The 19171-nt window shown below is 41.6% G+C and overlaps 2 protein-coding genes across 2 annotated transcripts; both read left to right on the forward strand.

Annotated features, from left to right (window-relative positions):
* Window positions 1-1004: 1004 nt before the first annotated feature.
* LOC308294943 (gamma-aminobutyric acid receptor-associated protein-like 1) lies at window positions 1005-8421 on the forward strand. The gene is made up of 5 exons (XM_080737881.1): window positions 1005-1176; window positions 2954-3043; window positions 3422-3500; window positions 5988-6106; window positions 7862-8421. Exons 2-5 carry the CDS (start codon window positions 2954-2956, stop codon window positions 7925-7927), a joined length of 354 nt encoding a protein of 117 aa, XP_080594007.1. The 5' UTR covers window positions 1005-1176; the 3' UTR covers window positions 7928-8421.
* A 2482-nt stretch (window positions 8422-10903) lies between these two features.
* Window positions 10904-15451, forward strand: LOC308294921 (CD209 antigen-like protein C). The gene is made up of 6 exons (XM_080737861.1): window positions 10904-11023; window positions 11582-11689; window positions 11905-12042; window positions 12365-12510; window positions 13427-13524; window positions 14887-15451. Exons 1-6 carry the CDS (start codon window positions 10915-10917, stop codon window positions 15011-15013), a joined length of 726 nt encoding a protein of 241 aa, XP_080593987.1. The 5' UTR covers window positions 10904-10914; the 3' UTR covers window positions 15014-15451.
* The last annotated feature ends 3720 nt before the right edge of the window (window positions 15452-19171 follow it).

A 19171-nucleotide genomic window follows, 5' to 3' on the forward strand; every position in this document is an offset into this window, starting at 1 on the left:
TGCAGAGGCATGCCTGAAAAACATCACTAAAAATGTAGCCTCAACCAGTGTTTTGCTTGGCGACAAAGGAAAAGCTCAATTTATTTCTAAAATAAAACTTGCTAGATTGATTGAATACTTTAGCAGTTTGCATAGGAAAAGCACATGACAGTACCGTTCAGATAAGGTCTACTAAAGCACTATGTTTTTTTTTTTTTTTTTACATTGGGGTCCTTTAACTCTATTCATTGTGCTTGAGCTTCTTTACCAAATTTTCAATATCACACCTATAATGAGATGCTCAAAATAGAGACGGCAGGTTATAAGCGGTTCTTTATTTATGATGAGGGCCTCTGGACCAGACTACTGTAAATAGATTTATATAAGGTATGCACAGCTATTTTCAACCAAAAGCAGTCTTGCATAATTCAAATAGACTATACAGTATCCTGTTGCTATTCACATACACTGACTCAGTACAAATTGTACTACAGATTCACAGGAGTGGCTTGCCTTGCACGACAGGCACGTAGTCTGCGTCTGGGCCCCTGGGGCGTGGCCCTGGGCTGGTTTGCCCCAGTTTCCTAGCCCTGCCATTGATCTGCATGGCCGAAAGTGGGACAAAGAGGGCGTATGGCAGATAGATATGTAGCCATGGAGCCAATGAATGCACTGTAAACAAACTAAGGTCCCGCCTCTGCTTCTGTTTGAATGGACGGATCAACCTCGCGTCACCATACTTTCCACAAGTACCAGCGGAAAGCCTCGTTCCTTACTATTCAGTGCTCGGATCCGGTCTAGAGCCCGCCTACTGTATCCGGCAATTTGCAAACAAACACACATGGTTGCAAGATTTCCGTATCCGCTCTAGACGCAGACCGGATCAGCAACCTATACAGTGAATGGACCCTAGCCTGGACAGACTGGACCGCCTGTTTGCGCACAGTCATATGATTCGCCCAAAGTGTGTGGAGGGGAGGGTTCAGATGTAGCCTATTTGTTGTTGTTTCTGTGCAGAAGAAATAGACCCTTCCTTCCAGTCGACATCTTGTAGGCTTCTGCCTGGACGATGATTATTGTTTAGAAAGTTATTAACCATAACGGGAGTTTCATAATAAAACGGACCCATTGGGATAGACGGGATTTTACGCGGACATTCGCAGATTAATTTGTTTATTTTTTGTGTTTTCTTTAAAGGTGAGTGCTGTTGTTTATTTGGCTGACTGCAGCAGCAGCATCAGCTAACTGACGTTGTCGTTACATAGCTCGTTCTCTCTAGACCAGTCCCAGCCTGCCAGGGAGGGTGACAGGCTGCCAGCCACTTGTTTGATAACAGCACGTTAAAATATTAAACGGGCAAACAATATTGGTTCCAATTCTGGTTCGTTTTGGTATAACGGCTATAGCGTTGTTCGTTTAATCCCATGTTTTTTTTGTTTTTTTGTTTGTTTTTTTTTCAAGTAAACCCATTCGTAGTATGTTAATGTTAGCTTTATTATTGTCTAACTAACTACGCAGGTCTATATTTAGTCAGTGTAGTGTAATTAATATCCAGTTAGTTTTATGGCTGGTTGCAAACCTCCACATTTAAAACCATACGGTTGTGAACTTGAACCGAAGGAAACCCAACCAAGCCCTGCATTGTTGTGGGAAATGACGTGGCGTCCCCTCAACTCGTGATGACAACGGCTCCATATGATATGACCAACAACAATAATGTCACCATGACATTATGTCATCCTCCCTGTTCACTGTTTACTGGCCTTCATCGTTGAGGTTATCATGACCATTGATTAAAACAAAAAAATCACACTCGTGTGAACTGAGCGGTGGTGTGTGTGTGTGTGTGTGTGTGTGTGTGTGTGTGTGTGTGTGTGTGTGCCCCCTGTGTGTGTGTGTGTGTGTGTGTGTGTGTGTGTGTGTGTGTGTGTGTGTGTGTGTGTGTGTGTGTGTGCCCTGTGTGTGAGTGTGCCTGGCCTATGCCTGGCCTATCCTGAACAACAGCGCCCCTCCCTTAACATGTGTGGTCAGAAAAGGTTACTGCAGGCTACATACCCGGAGACAGACAGACAAACAGACAGACAGACCCACACACACGGCCACGTATAGGAGCGTTGTGACCACCGCTCAAAAATAAAGCCAGCAGGCAAGGATAGTTACATATTTAGGCTGCATGTAGACCTGTTAGCCTTGTAATGGCTGTGATATTACATACATGTCAGTATCTGGAATACATTAAAGGAGTAGTTCACCCCCAAAATGACTTTTTTGGAGCGGTGAAAGCGCTCCCAATAGACAGGTATGTCTGTGGCTGGCTGGCTATGTGGCTGGCTGGCTGGCTGGCTGGGTATGTCTGTAGCCTGGCAATACCTTGAGTGGCCACACAAGTTAAAGGAGGGGCGCTGTTGTGCAGGCACACACACACACACACACACACACACACACACACACACACACACACAGAGATTCACCGCTCCACTTCGAACCGAGGTTTGATTTTTTTCTATTGATTACTCATGCTATGGAGAGTAGAGTTCAATAATATTTTTAGTTTTTTGTCGCATTCCTAAGACAAAAATGTGATAACAATAAATTTACCCCCATTTGTTCCGAATGGGGACTCGTTTCGAAACAGGTCCCCATCCGGAATCAATGGGGGTAAATTTACTCAAATCAAATTTTTGTCTTAGGAATGTGACAAAAACCAAAAAATATTATTGAACTCTACTTTCCATAGCATGAGTAATCAATAGAAAAAAAGGCATTTTGGGGGTGAACTACTCCTTTAAAGCTATGTAATATCACAGCCATTCTAGGGCTCGTAGATCTGTATGCTTTTGCTAGCTATCTTGAATTTGACTGGATGCACACTGCATCATGCACGCAAACCCACAAACCTTTTCCCCCTCCCCTGGCTTTTAACTTTATAAATAGGATTTATTTTAACATGCATGTCTTAATATGTGTTTTGAAGATGGGCAGTCAGTACCAGCGCTCAGTACCCCTGGAGGTTAGGAGGGCAGAGGGCGAGAGAGTGCGTGCCAAGCATCCTGACAAAATACCAGTGAGTACATCCAACTGCTACCTATAATGTGTCTGGACTTCATTATACAACAATAAGGATGCACAAGTGTGTTGTTGATAAATTGCTGTTTTCTTTTCATTCTGGAATGTCTGCTGCTGCAATTCAGAATAACCAACATGCTCATATGAAAAACTGCAATAATTGTGATTCCTTACATTTGTGAGCTGTCACTATTTTATAAACAAAAACGTAAAAACGAGGAAGCGTAGAAAAGTGTATTGGGTAATGTTGGTGATGTCCAGTGAGGTCGTTTAAGGCCTTGAATGCCACTTTTAAGTCATCATGTAATCACTCGGTTACACTTTGGTCATGTGGGATAACGAATGCATGCTTTCACTCCTGTGTGTTTGTAAACAGATCATTGTGGAGAGAGCAGCGAGGTCAAGAGCTCCTGACTTGGACAAGAAGAAATACCTTGTGCCTGCAGACTTAACAGGTGATAGACGGGCACACACACACACACACACACACACACACACACACACACACACACACACACACACACACACACACACGATCTCCTCACATCAGAACATTGGGTTCAATATCGTGCCCCTTTAATAACCATCACATCTCTGGACTGTTCATCTAAAGTAATACAATGCACGCTTTAGGACCGATGCATACTCCACTTTTAGAGATGAATTTATTTTGGTTCAGCTCTGTCTAAATTACAATATGATGTCATTCAGAGGTTCAGGAGGGGGCGGGTACCGTCATTAATTCGGCTGTTCGGTGCTGCAGAGATTTTGTGACTCCCCGAACCGAACCAAAATAAATGTGTCTCTAAAAGTGGGGTATGCCTACTGCTTTATTGCTGCTTTAATTCTTTATTGCTCGGCCTGTTATTCTTTAGCAGGCAGAGTAGGCAGTGTAAGCATGAACCCTAGTCAACAAACAACAGCGTCAATCTTATATATACATTCCTCTAAGAGCCGCATCCCACTTCCAAGCCCATTCACGCCCCCTTTACATCGACTTCAACTCATAGGTAGGTGCTAGAACGTAAGGAATACCGCCCATAACTCTATCATTGGCCCCCCGTTGCCATGGTGACCGCCGTCCATTGGCTCGTATTCCCAGCTATGGGACCGGCGGATCCAATTTCAACCGAGGGGGGCGTAGCCAGAACACACACACACACACACACGCACGCACGCACGCACACACACACACACACACACACACACACACACACACACACACACACACACACACACACACACACACACACACACACACACACACAAAAATAGCTAATAGTTAGCTCACAACTTTCCACTTTTCTCTTTCACCTCAATCGCAGTAACATCCGTATACACCACTTGGCTAGGACTGATGCGTCTGGCGTATGCCCAAGGCTGTCCCTGTTCCGGTCTGGTTCCGGTCTCCCCCAAGCCCCCTGTGATTGGCTGAACCGGACGTAGGGAGCGCTCGGTTGTAGTCACTTGGACCGCGCGAGGTGCACCAAAACCCAATTATCATTGCGTTTATCGTGCGCTTGCCCAGGCCTTACGGCCTGGGCATAAATATAACGATTGCATTCACCACGGCTTCGTAACTCGTGCGGCGCTCCGCCGGCCGCGCGGCCCTGGCCCGCTCTTCGCGGCCACTCGCGCCTGCGGCGCTCGGGGGCGAAGAGCAGGACCAAGGTCCGCTGGCCTTCGCGCCGCTTGCAATGTCGTGGACAATAACTTAATGTCGTGGACAATACTGCCCTACAAAGGCAGAGTGCAGTAACTACGTTCGCAAATTTCACTGAAAAATGGGTTTAAAAATGTTACAGCTGATCAGCCAAATGAGATATAGACATAAAAGTGATATTACACTGATTGTATATTTGTTCTTGAGCTAATTGTTCATCCCCCAATATCATGAAGGCTAATTTGACCTTTGGGCCACACAAATAAGTCGGTGTGTCCGAAAACGTAGTTACTGCACTCTGCCTTTGTAGGGCAGAATAACTGTGACATCTAACCATAAAACGAGCGCTCCCTTCATAGACACGCTTGGTAATCTGCTGGACGCAGGACTGATCACGTGGCACACGGAGTTCTTAACCGGAAGTGCGTCCGGCGGTCAAATATGTCCGACCGGAAACGTGCGCTGCGCCACAATAGTTCCGCCACAATAGTTCCCCCCCAAAAAAAAATTTTTTTTTTATTTTTTTTATTTATTTATTTTTTTAACTTTTTTTTTTTTTTTATTTTTTTTTTTTTTTTTTAACTTTTTTTTTTGAAAAATAAAGTTTTTTAGTAAAGAAGCGGGCGTGGACTCTAGATGTGAGCAGCCCGAAGGGCCGCGAACCTCTAGTAGTCATACAATCTGGCTAGCCATCGTCACGAAAAGGGACCGCCCACTTGTCCCTTTTCTGTGTCAATGGCGTAGCCTGACTCTTGTCTCGAGAGATTGATATGTCAGTCAAGTGCAAAGAGAACAATGTAATAATAATGCCTCAAAGAAACTTGAATACCAGGTAAATATCGAGCCTAGCGTCTGTCAAAACAACATGCTTTCTAAATAACAAAACACCAAAAAAACAAAAGGGTAACCAGCACACAGTATCTGCATAGACAAGAAGGAGTACAAAGACAAAGGAGGCTAGAGGGTGAGGTAGAGTCTGAAGAGGTCAGTCTGCTGACTACGGCGGGGAAATTGTGCGTGAGTCTGCAGTTCTGATTGCAAGCGGGACTTTAATCCACAGCTTGCGTCGTACCATTTAGCTTTCTATTTCTCTTGTCTCTGTGTATGTTGCAAGACGTCTGGACACATGCATGGCTCTTCCTGACACTCACATGCTCGTTTTGTTCCACTTCAGATGAAATGAAAGTGTTTTTATTGTAACTCAGAAATGTGACTGACAATCTCTCTGTCTCTCTCTCTCTCTCTCTCTCTCTGTTCTGTTTCCCTCATTCCTTCTCAGTGGGTCAGTTGTGCTTCCTCATCCGGCAGCGAGTGTCAATGCGGCCCGAGGAGGCACTCTTCTTCTTCGTCAAAAACTCTCTCCCTCCGTCCAGCTCCCCTCTTTCTGCTGTTTATGAGGTAAGAAGACGCCCCTCCTCCGCCTCCTCCAGAGTTGGAGACATGTTAACACATTAATTCACACGTGCTGCTGTGGCATCTACCCAGACAGAGACACACACACACACACACACACACACACACACACACACACACACACACACACACACACACACACACATAGGGCTGTCACAATTATTACATAATCGTCTAATTGCAATTATTTGACATAATCGCGATTATTTTTCATAATCATCATAATCATTCCCATGTTGAAAAATGTTCATAAAGAAATAGTGGAAATAGCAGATCTCCAAGCTCGGCTATTTCCACTATCAATGTTATTTTTTAAGTATAAAGTCGTCAAATATGTCAGTAATTTCATTGTATATTTAGGTTATGTGTCATATCTACCATGTGCAACTTCAAAGCCTAAAAGCCAAACAAATACGTAATTGTCAATGACAAAAACACAATTAAATTGTTAATCGCAATTATTTGAGAGAAAATTAATCGTCATGTAAAATGTCATAATCGTGACAGCCCTACACACACACACACACACACACACACACACACACACACACACACAGCTACACATCACATTTCTCTTCAGGAACAACCCACCCCCAACCAACATAAACGACGCAAACATGTGTCTCTTATATCTCCTGCACTCTCGGGATGTTTAAGTTTCAACTTACACACACATTCTTTACCCCACGCCAAGCAACCCGTGTACTAAACACTGTACCGAAAGTCACGTGGATGCTTCACTATTAATAGAAATATTCCGATAGCCTGCCAGTAAGTCAATAGACTGTCACTAGACAAAAAGAAAAACATTCCATCTGTAAAGGGGTGGTGCCTAATTGTAAATTCACTGAAGCACCATGACTGCTCTGTTAGCGTGTGTTTTAGTGGACTGAATCACTGACTAAAAAGAAGTCTGACAGCTAAGTTGGACAGTGTTTTGCAGACAAATAGTTTTTGCACATGCATACTTTAAAACAAATCGATATGAAGCAGGCATTTAAATAAAGTCATGACAGATGAATGAACTGACATTACTGATTACATCATTGCTGGCCTGTCCTTCTGTATCTCATTAAAAACACTTAACAACACGGTTACACATCATGTTGGTTTTTTTTAGTGTATCTAATTCTACAGTAGGTTTTATGACTTGCTGCAAGACAAGTCTCCCTATTTAAAACGATACGGTTACGAAATTGAGCCGAGGGAAACTCAGCCAAGCCCTGAATTGTGGGAAATTACATGATGATGGCTCTATATGACCACAATGTCACCAGAAGATTATGTAATGAACCCCCTGCTCACTGTTTAGTAGCCTGTTTAGTGTTTATTATCGTATTGCCACTTTAATCTATATCCTTTGTTGACCATTGTCCTCCAAGGGTCTATACTTCCCCTCCATTTTACACCAAATCTCTTAGCCAATTAAAGTTGATCTACAAAACGATATGTTTGCTCACATCGAAAGCCATCATTTGAATTTGACTGGATCTACTGATTGCATCAAGTCAAGCAGACTTGTAACGTCATATGCCCTGATGAAGATCCAGAGAGGTCGAAACATTTTGGCTCTTATTATTATGAAATAAAGTACCCAGTTTTTACGCCCGCTCTCCTCCTTTTTTAAACTTTTTTGAGTGCTCGGATCTGTCCTCTTTTGTTCAAGACTTGTAACGTGTGTTTAATAACCATAATAGTATAATGATGATGGTAAATGGTGTCTTTTTCTCTGTCTTCCAGCAACACCATGAGGAAGACCTGTTTCTCTATATGACCTATAGCAATGAGAGCGTCTACGGTGCCTGAGATGGGACAAAAGAGAGGAGTGTGTGTGTGTGTGTTTGTGTGGAGAGAGAGAGACAGCGAGGAAGGGAGAGCAAGAAGATATGAGAGAGAGAGAGAGAGAGCCTGGCTGAGTGAAAAGCTAAGGGGGGTTTTGTAATGCTGTACTACTTTTTTTTTATTCCTTATGTTATTAGTTTTGTTAAGATAGATACAGGGTTGAAAACGTGTGGCACAAGTGTTGTGCACCGGGGCTACAGTACGTCTGTCAGTATTTTGGGGTGAGCATGATGTGTTTTAAGAATGCCTTGAAAATATGCAGAGTCATTATCATAATAGTGGAATGAGGAAGGGCAAAAGAAAAAAGTTAAAATGAGAAAGTTAAAAAACAAAGCAAGTAACTTAAACTCTCTTCATTGTCATCTTTCTCTCTCAATCTGTATTTAATGCAAATAGTTCTTCTTTTTTTGTAAATTAATATCATACTTTTGTTGAAAATAAAGATGAAAATGCATGAATTAAAATGTGTGTGCCTAATTTGTTTGTAAATTAACAGAGTTTATAGATACCTAAAAATCTCCCCATTGTCATCATCTAAAAATGTGCTAACTTAATTTCTGCTCCGTAAGGGCTGGGTGTGACATGCCACATCCTATATAAGTGTGTCTAGGAGGAAATCAAACAGAAAGGAGAAATCATCATAGGGAAGTGTTCCGACATCAAATTAGAAGACTGATAAATGCTGGACAGTTTACGGACGTTTGGAGCAAAATGTGTATTTCAATTGGCAAATATAACCTTATGTATTGGGGAAACCTTTGTGTAAATGACACATTGCATTTGCAGTTCTGAGCCTAATTGGAAATACGGACTAGTGAGGTATAATACGTTATATAAGAAGTGTTGACGGACTTGAAAGACTTTCCTGGGAAACAGAAAGTTAGAGGGACAGAAGAAAGGGTCTCCGCAGCCATGATGGAGATGCAGGATATCACCAGAGCCCAGGAAGAAGAGCCACTTCATGAGGGAACAAGTGAACAAACCACCGAGGCTGGGACTACAGGTACAGTCAAAGAAACCTTTATATTGATGTGAGATCATTGCACAGTAAAAATCCATGTTCATTTGGGTAATTTTTAATGCTCTTGGATTTAAATTGGCACTTTGTAGGAATAAGTATGACATGGCCACAAAATGACTTGTATTGTTTGTTCTTTTTTCCACAAATTGCTTTTAAACAATAAAAGATTACATGCACACTGCTCAACGTGCACAGTACAAGCAAAACATTATTGAAGCAACGTTTTGGTCAGTGGCGACCTTCAGTTATTTATTCATTTTTATTTATGAGCACATTAACACCTATATTTTCGTCCATGCCTTACCCCTTATCCATTCTTTGCCTTTTTTACTATTTTCAACATTTTAAAATACTTCAAATGGCCGAGCTACATCGACACGTTATCAGCTTGTAGATCATTTGAAATATTATATATATTATATGTATTAAAAGAATATTTTCAAAATAGTAAAGAATTGCAAAAAAGTTTGGGGATAAGGGTAAGGCATTGATGAAAATAGGGCCCAAAGAGTTAACAACAGAAGGAAAAAGATAATAACATCATAACCATAGTTAAGAACCGTAGAGGCTTAATAGAGAACTTCCCCTATTTTATAGAATCAAACATACAAGTACTCAAGATATTCCACATACCAAAAAAATAAAAAACCTTTTGCGCATGAAAGAAAAAAAAAAAAAAGATAATAATAAAAATATATTTCTTTCACAGACTAGTGGATTGTTTAATGTACTGTTTGTCTTACTTATTAATACCTGTTTGTGTGGTCTCAGAGGCAACAGAAGATGTCTACACCAGCCTGCAGGGTCAATCAGAGGACATCTATGCACAGGCTATTCCTGACACATCTCTGCCTAACCGTAAGTCATGTACTGTAGGTCTGAGCGTATAATTAAATACTTCTTGTTGACCAAGAGGAAATAAGAGCATGTGAAAAGACTTGTTTTGGTGACATGATGCTTTGTCTTCTGCCTGCGTTCATGTAGTAATGCAGTAATTTCCCAGAAATAGAATAGGACCAAATAATGAGCTTTGGTGTAATTATCTCTATTTAGTACAGTATGTGGTTCCCGTGTAAATAGCAGTCTTAAAATGCTCTTGCTCATTCTTTGTTGAAAGTGCGGAGGAAACAAAAAAGAGGAAAAGAGAAACAATGTTGTCATGGCACTAAATGGGCTGGAATGCAAGATTAAGTGATGAGCAGTTTTTGCCTCAGATTTCCTGTCTGTGTCCCACAGTGGGCTGCCTGCCAGCTGGCCTGTGGCCTCCAAATGTCACACAATGAATGCTGCCTACTGTTTCACACTTCTCAGAAGTTTTCTCTGTTTTAGGGACTGCTCTTGTTTGGAGCAATATTTACAGCTTTTCAAGGTCTTAATACCCTCGCTCACTCTCACCCACACGCACGCACGCACACTCACACACACGTGCACACACACACACACACACGCACGCACGCACGCACGCGCGCACGCACACACACATACACATACACGTGTATGCACACACACACGCATGCACGCATACAAACATACTAATTCAATTCTAAAAATAAAGGCAGAATGGTAGTCCAATCTGTTGTTTTGGAATACAATGTACTTCTTTTCAGGGTCAATCAGTCCTTGAGCCATGCACATAGGCTTACACATGCTTAAACAGGAGAAACTGTCATCAGACACACATTCTGAGAGACAGTCAAGGACAGAGACAGAGAGATACTGTAGATATCTGGGAATTGAAGGGCAACCAAAGGAACATCCCCCGCATAAATAATTCAGTGATCAGTGAACACCACAGGTTGCTATAGAGACCGCCTCAGAACAGCTCTGTGAGCCAGCCAGTGGTGAGCTAACAGCCAGCTACACTGGAAGTCCAAACGGGACGTCGTAAACAAGCCTACACACTCGTCCATGCACCCACTTACAGGAAGGAATGTACATAAAATTCTGCCGCAGTTATGACGTGGATAAGCCATCCGATGAGACGGACAGAAAGCTGTCACCTGAGTCCAAGCTTTCAGTTGAGCTGAAGCAGAGTGAAGGTAGGTCGGAATGTTTTGTAGCCCCGAAGGCTGCAATGCAGAAAGGAGATGTTATTATAAAGTAATGTGATCCTTTCCTTCCTTATGCACTTCGTAGTAGGCTATCTGCCTGTACTTCCTTATACACATGGTAGTAGGCTATCTGCCTGTATTTCCTTATACACATGGTAGTAGGCTATCTGCATGTATTTCCTTATACACATGGTAGTAGGCTATCTGCCTGTACTTCCTTATGCACTTGGTAGTAGGCTATCTGCCTGTACTTGCCGTCAGTTTACTGTGTATTATGCATCATGACAACCCACTGCTCAGATGTCAGTTTAATTGATTGATGTAATACTTTATTAAAGAAGTTAAGTTACCCTTTATTGCCAAATCAAGTTCCCCTGACGCATGCTACCATGGAATTACATGATTAATTCGATGAAACGTTAATGAACACAGGATGTTGCTGTGTACTGATTCCACTGGAAATCTCTCTTTGTCTCTCTCTCTGTCTGTCTGTCTATCCATCTCTCTGTCTCTCTGTCAATGTCTCTCTCTTTCTCTCCTGCCCAGGGGACAAGCTCACCAAGAGGAGTGTGCGTGTGTATCAGGCTGCGTGTCTGTTCCTCAGCATAATATGTCTGATTCTGTTGTTCATCGTCATTTTCCAGTCTATGAAGGGTGGGTATCTGCAGATTTGGATTTAAACACAGTGAGAACAACCCATTATGGATAATAGATTATGCATGGATTAGGGATTCATTGAAATGTAGGTCCACATGTACAATGTTTTGCACATTTCCAGTACATTGATGTGGATGTGAAAATGTCTACCATGCGGGTGGGTATTAAAATGTCTGGTGGTCTCTCACCTCTCCAACCTCTTTCCTCTCCAGTTGAAGCAGAACACACACGCTGCTCCGATGGACTGGACCGGGTGACCGAGGGAGCATTGGTGACCAAACAGGAGAAAGCTGTTCATGGTCAAGTGTGCAACTATGAGACATGCCAGGCTACGTTCCCAGCGGTTCGACGTGAGTGTTCTGTCAGGTTGACCAACGCACCGTAGTTGTGACACGCAACTTCAAAGTTCAATACAAAACAACGCCATCTCATTTCTCTTTATATAGCTGTAGCTTTGTGTAACTGCTGGTACATTGCTTTATAAATTAGAATATTCTTTTGTTACTTGTTAAAAATATAAAAATATAATTTAATTCACTTTTTAGAATCAGAATCTAATGTATAATCTGCATAACAAAGATATGCTATTTATATTGTATTTATGCCATATAAATAAGGATTGTGACTGTGACACATTAAGGACAGTTAACATGTCTTGAATCTCCTCCGCAGTGTGTCGGCAGTGTGGTAAAGGCTGGTTGTACTTCGAGGGCTCCTGTTTCTATCTGTCCAGAGACAGACGCAACTGGAACCAGAGCAACACCAAGTGCCAGGAGGATGGGGGGCACCTGGCTGTCGTCACCAACCAGAGAGTTCAGGTAGGGTCACACTGTCCTACCCCAATCCCTTTCCTTCCTTCCTCCTGTTATTCCTTCTTTCATTCTTTCCTCCCGTTCTTCCTTCTTTCCTTCCTTCTGTTCTTCCGTCCTTCCTCCCTTCCTCCCTTTCCGTAGCTTCCTCGGGTCCTTTTGTTGGCTGCAACCCACAACTTACTCAACCCTAGTATTTGTTTATTTGTTTATTTGAAAAGGATCCCCATTAGCTGATGCCGTAGCAATCAGCTAGTCTTCCTGGGGTCCATACAAGTCATATTACAAATACATTTAAAAAAAAAAGCAATACAATAAAACTACAACAACATTACATTGCATTAATTCACATTTGCACATTAATATGATATATCTTAAATAAATACTAGCAGGAAATAACTTTTACAAATTAATTTCTCCTGAAGTTATTTATAACTGGTTCCCAGTAAATACCTCAGCACTTTTTTCTTAAAAGCTGATTTATTTTATGTATGAATGAATGAACCATTGTAAAGCGCTTTGAGCACTTGGAAAAGCGCTATAAAAAAAAAAAATGCAATTCATTATTTTGAGTTAGACGAATGTTAAGTGGTAAAATGTTCCAATAGTCAATGGCTCTATAAATTACAGTTTTTGAATTAATATTTGAACTAGGTGCAATAATATGACCATTAACAGCATATCTAGTATTGTAAGAATGTCTGTTATTACAATAATCCACCTGGTCAAACAGAAACAAGGGAGTCTTTGAATTAACAATACAACAGAGAAAACGTAGCCAAGCCCGAAGAAATCCTTTGTTCAATAGTGAGCCATGAGAGGCTGGAGTAGGTTGGCAGCTCTGCAGAGTGCCCCTTTATTAGTTGCTTTAATAGTTGCTTTTATTCTCATCCTACTGTACTTGCATTGTTGTCATTTTATCCAGAACTTCCTGTCTGAAAAGGCGTTGTCGCTTTACTGGATTGGGCTGAGGCAACAAGGAAGTCACTGGACCTGGGTGGACGCCACTGGGCTGGGACAGAGGTGAGAGAGACTTCTGAAACTCCATTATACTCTGGCCTCTGTAAATGCTATTTCCCGCCTCGAACTGGTACAGAATTCTGCTGCCAGACTGCTAACTAACTCCAAGAAACGTGATCATGTTACAGTTCACTGGTTACCTGTTCATTTCAGAATAGATTTTACGATTTTAATGATAACCTTTAAAACCCTGCACAGACTGGCCCCCAGCTACATCAAAGACATGCTGACCCCCTATAAGCCTGGGTGCAGTCCCCAAGTTTCGCCTCATTAACCGGGGCGATCTGGCTTTTGCAGTCTGGGGACTCAGGGGTTGGTATGCCCTGCCCAAGGAACTGATGCTAGCAAAATCAGCATCTTCTTTTAAATCACTTCTGAAAACTGAAAAATTGTGTTTTTGCCTTTTTATCAGTTTTTATGTTAACTGAAAAATAGTGTTTTTGCCTTTTTATCAGTTTTTATGTTATTAGTTCTATTTTATTTTTCTCCTCCTTTTAATTGTGTTATGAGAGCTTTGTAACCTTGTTTGGAAAATAAATGTAAATGGTAAATGGTGCATTTATATATCGCTTTTTATCCAAAGCGCTTTACAGAGATTGTGCATTACATTCACCCATTCACGCACACATTCATACACCGGTGGCGGAGGAAACCATGCAAGGCACCAACCTGCTCACCGGGAGCAATTAGGGGTTCAGAGTCTTGCCCAAGGACCCTTCGATATTAACTCAGGGGGAGCCCGGATTCGAACTGGGAACCCTTCGTGCTCTAATAACGGTTTCTCTACCCCTGAGCTATGCCACCCCTGAGCTATGTATTATTATCATTCTTTATCGTTACTACACCTTAGTGTTGTGTTGACTGTACAGTATCTGTTTGTCACTGGTGCCTGGCCCAGGATTGTTTGACTCCCATGAGAGCTGTCTCTCTCAGCTTTACTGAATTTCCCCCTTGGGATAATAAAGGTATCTATCTATCTATCTATCTATCTATCTATCTAGCTTTCCTTTTCCTACTGTCAGCCTTAAGCCAAAGAAATACAAAAGGAGAGTGGACCACTCCCTCCTCCCTCCTTTAACATAAAAACAACTATAATGTGATCATGGGAGAGAACAGGGATAACTTGAACAACAAAAGGTATTTACTGATCAGTGCTACAGTATATAAGATAAGATTTTATATCCCCATAGGTGTAGGGATATGCGTTCTGACTTCCATCCTGCAGTCGATAGTCTTAATCGTTTTACTCTTAAAACTCAACAAAGAACCCAACAATAAATCTGTTGGGTTAAGAAAATCTAAAGCCTGATAAATAAGAAATAAGTCTGATAAGTTTCAAAGCTTATGTCCCATTGTCGTTGGCAGTTATTGGGACGAGGACAACTCCATTGATGACTGTGTGATGTTGGTTAAAGGGCAACCAACAGACAAGAACTGGAGACGGTTTGACTGCACTGGTATGACCTACTACATCTGCCAGAAGACGCTGTGACAACATCCAGCTGCACAAAGACGACACAACCTTTTCATTTAAAAATGATAATTTTCCCTCTACTGCATATTTTGGTTGATTAGACGTGCTTGTAGATGGTGTGAAAAGGTGTGTCCTCACTCCTGAGCATCTTCCCTAAATCTCTGCAGCTTTCTATCTCTGCCTCAAGTGTGGCACGCCTGGCTACAAGCTCACAACTCGGCACATTTGCTATGCTTTGTGAGATTGTAGACACACTACTTTTGCTATTTTGAGAATATTTCTTTTTACTTTTGAAACTTTGTTTTAAACATTTTTGCCTATATTGCGATTTGCCTGTGATGCTATGCCCAATGTAGGGACACTAGTTTGAAAGCGGTTAATTTCAAACTCTTTTAATAATGAAATAGTTTGATCTTGTTTTTATCTTCTGTCCATTTTTATACTCTATAGCTTACATAGTATACACTTATGGGCTAGATAATTAGGTTTCAGAATGATTGTTATGCTTTTGATGTGAAGGGCCAGGTTGTGGTCAATGCCTGTACTTATACACACATTGACTATATATTTTAAAATGTCATTGTGTTTCATGTCAATCAATTTGCACTTTTGTAGCCGACACTGTATGTTCTAATTTCTGATGAGTACTAATTGACTTCAATAAAGTAGTTTCAAGATTTTATTATCATATAAAAATGTAAGACATTATACAGTATATACACAATATAGTATACATATATAAATATATATGCATATAAAGTTAGACAAATTATTACTCTATTCTGTATTAGCATACACAGTCCTATACAAAATAATACACTCTTTTCTGTAGCATAATACTGCATAAATAATTGCACCATGGACTACACTACATTATATACAGACATTACCAGTTGAGCAATTTTCTCTCCTTTACAAATTACTAACTAAAACCTTATTGGAACTGACGGATTTCAAAATCATTGTTGGTGCTGACTTCAATGCAACATGGCAACATAACCTAGATAGATCCACTGGGGTAGAAAGCAGAGAACAAGCACTAGCGTCTGCAGAACTACGTGCTTGGGCAAACTCAACTGGCTTACTCGACATCTGGCGTTTAATGAACCCAACGGTTAGAGATTTTTCTTTTCTGTCGGGTAGGCATGCTTCATTCTCTAGGATCGATTACGTTTTTGCCCCTGTTAGCTTGTTTCATAAAATTGCCAAGGTAGAGTTGCTCCCAATGTCACTCTCGGATCACAAGGCGGTGCTGTGTGTTGCTTCACTGAAACAGGTTATAGATAGAGCTCCTAGATGGCGGTTTAACACCACACTGCTGCGCGATGCGGCATTTGTAGCTCAGTTTCAAACTGGTTTGCGCGAATTTATAAATATCAATACAGGCTCAGTTGAGGATCCCAGAATTCTTTGGGATGCAATTAAAGGCTTTATCAGGAGTAATACAACCCTCTATGCGTCCACTCAGAGAAAATTAAGGTCAGCCAAACTGGTGGAATTGGAATCTCGGTTTTCTACTTTGGATAATTCTCTCCAAAATAACTTTGATGTTAGTACAGCAACCCAGAGAGAGCTAGTTAAGAAAGAAATTAACTCCATTCTCAAGCGCCGCTCAGAATTTCAAATGAAACGCACAAGGCAAAACTACTATTTTAATAGTGCAAGACCCAGTCACTTACTGGCTTTACGTCTTAGATCCAATGAGCATTTTGCTGATATTGTTAGTGTCAAATCAACAACGGGAGCCATGGTTACAGAACCCAAAGAGGTCAATGCCACGTTTCGTGCTTTTTATGATGAGCTCTACACCTCCGAGGTCATTCACGATGATGCAGTATGCAATGATTTTTTATCCAACATACAGTTACCAACCCTTAGCGAGGCGGATGCGGAAGCCTTAGATAGACCGCTCCATCTGGCGGAATTACAGGAAGCTGTGCTCGCAATGCGTAGGGGCAAGTCGCCTGGTTTGGATGGGATACCCCCTGAACTTTATGCCATCTTTTGGGAAGATCTAGGTCAGCTGATGCTAGACATGTTTCGATATGCAATTGAAAGTGGCTCTTTCTCCAGGGATGTGAATGTAGCTATTATATCATTATTGTTGAAGAAGAACAAGGATCCCACAGATTGCGCAAGCTATAGACCGCTTTCACTTTTGAATTCTGATCTAAAAGTTTTTGCTAAGGTGCTTGCGCGTCGCTTGCAGGGTTTTATGACCACCTTAGTACACTGTGATCAGACAGGTTTCATAGGAACTAGACTAGCCTCTGATAATGCTAGACGACTATTGCATATCATCGATAGGGCTAAGGAGCTGAGGACCCCCGCCGCAGTGTTGTCGCTCGATGCGTTGAAAGCATTTGATCGTCTGGAATGGTCTTACCTGTGGGCTGTACTAGATAAAATGGGATTTGGTGCTTCATTCATACATTTTGTTAAAGTACTTTATTCTAATCCGTCAGCGATGGTCCTAACCGGTAAGATCTGTTCGCCGCTATTCACGATTGGCAGATCTTCAAGGCAGGGTTGTCCCCTTAGTCCTCTCCTTTTCGCACTTTCACTCGAACCCTTGGCTCAGACAGTGCGTCAGTCTGCAGATATTACTCCTGTTTCGATTAACAACACACAGCATCGCATTTCCCTATATGCTGATGATATTCTACTGTTCATTGAGAATGCACCACAGTCAATTACTCACGTCCTTCAAATTTTTGATCAGTTCAGTTCCATTTCCGGCTACAAAATTAATTGGACGAAGTCAGCCCTTCTACCTCTAAATGATCAGATGAGATCTGCTATCCTGCCGCCCATAATCCCAGTAGTAAGCCAATTCAAATATCTTGGCATAGATATATTCCCCTCTCTTCAGGCTATTGTTAAGAACAACTATGGTGACACTCTAAATAAGATTTGTCTTGATTTAGATAGATGGTCATCTTTGCCCAACTCTCTCCAAGCTCGAGTTTCAATCATAAAGATGAATGTTCTTCCTAGGGTTAACTTTGTAAGCTCTATGCTCCCTTTGCCACCACCGCCGCAATACTGGAATAAGCTTCACTCTTCGATATCTAAGTTTGTGTGGAAAGGGAAACGCCCTCGTCTTAAACTTTCTCTATTACAACGTGCTAGAGATGATGGCGGCCTTTCATTGCCCAACTTTAAATTTTATTATTGGGCCTTCACGCTCCGCCCCCTTTTAAATTGGTTTAACCCAGCAAATAAGGTTTCTTGGAGAGAGCTTGAGGAGAGTTTAGTGCAGCCTGTTGAATTGAGAGATCTTATCTATTCAAACATAACTACACATCAATGCAAAGTTCGCTTTGGACCTATCATTTCTCATTTAGTGGCAGTATGGAGGGCAGCTGAAAAGATGTGTAAGATTGATTGTAAATGGAACTTATTTTCCCCAGTGTTCAATAATCAAAGACTTTTAATCGAGGATCGCCCCATTCGCTTTCCAAGGTGGAGGGCTAAGGGGATTCGTACATTAGGGGACTTATTTGATAGAAATGGTTTACGACCTTTTCGAGATTTGTGTGACATCTTCAATCTGCCTGGAAATACCCTTTTTTTCTACTTCCAACTGAGAACGTCCATGAGGACCTACGGGGTCCCATGGCAAGCTCCCCTTAGATTGCACCCCTTCCATGAGTTTATCTGTGATGGTAACAGAACAAGAGGTTTGGTTTCCACCCTCTATGGTTTTTTATTAGACTGTAGTTATGGGCCCCTATCTGTTGATACTGTTTGGAGGAATGATGTACCAAATTTGGACCCTGACTTTTGTTGGGACACAGTATGGTCTAACATTAGGCTATCTTCTAGAAATCCAGACCATCAACAAATTCATTTAAATTTTGTTCATCGGACTTATTTAACTCCCCGCAGACTATGTGCTATGAGGATTTTGAATAATCCCAACTGCACTCTCTGCGCCTCAAATAGTATTGGTACCTTCCTTCACATGGTTTGGGAATGCCCAAATGTGTCGTCATTCTGGAATATGGTTGCCTCCAAACTTTCAACTATTTTTAGTATTAATATCATATCTTCTCCTTCTTTATTTTTATTAAATGACGTCTCACAGTTGCAACTAAACAATATACGCAAGCGCATCTTCTTTGCTGGATTAACGGCGGCGAAGAAGATGGTAGCTACGCGGTGGAAACCTCC

This window comes from Nannobrachium achirus, assembly GCF_963921795.1.
Source record: "Nannobrachium achirus genome assembly, chromosome: 2".
NCBI classification, from domain to species: Eukaryota; Metazoa; Chordata; class Actinopteri; order Myctophiformes; family Myctophidae; genus Nannobrachium; species Nannobrachium achirus.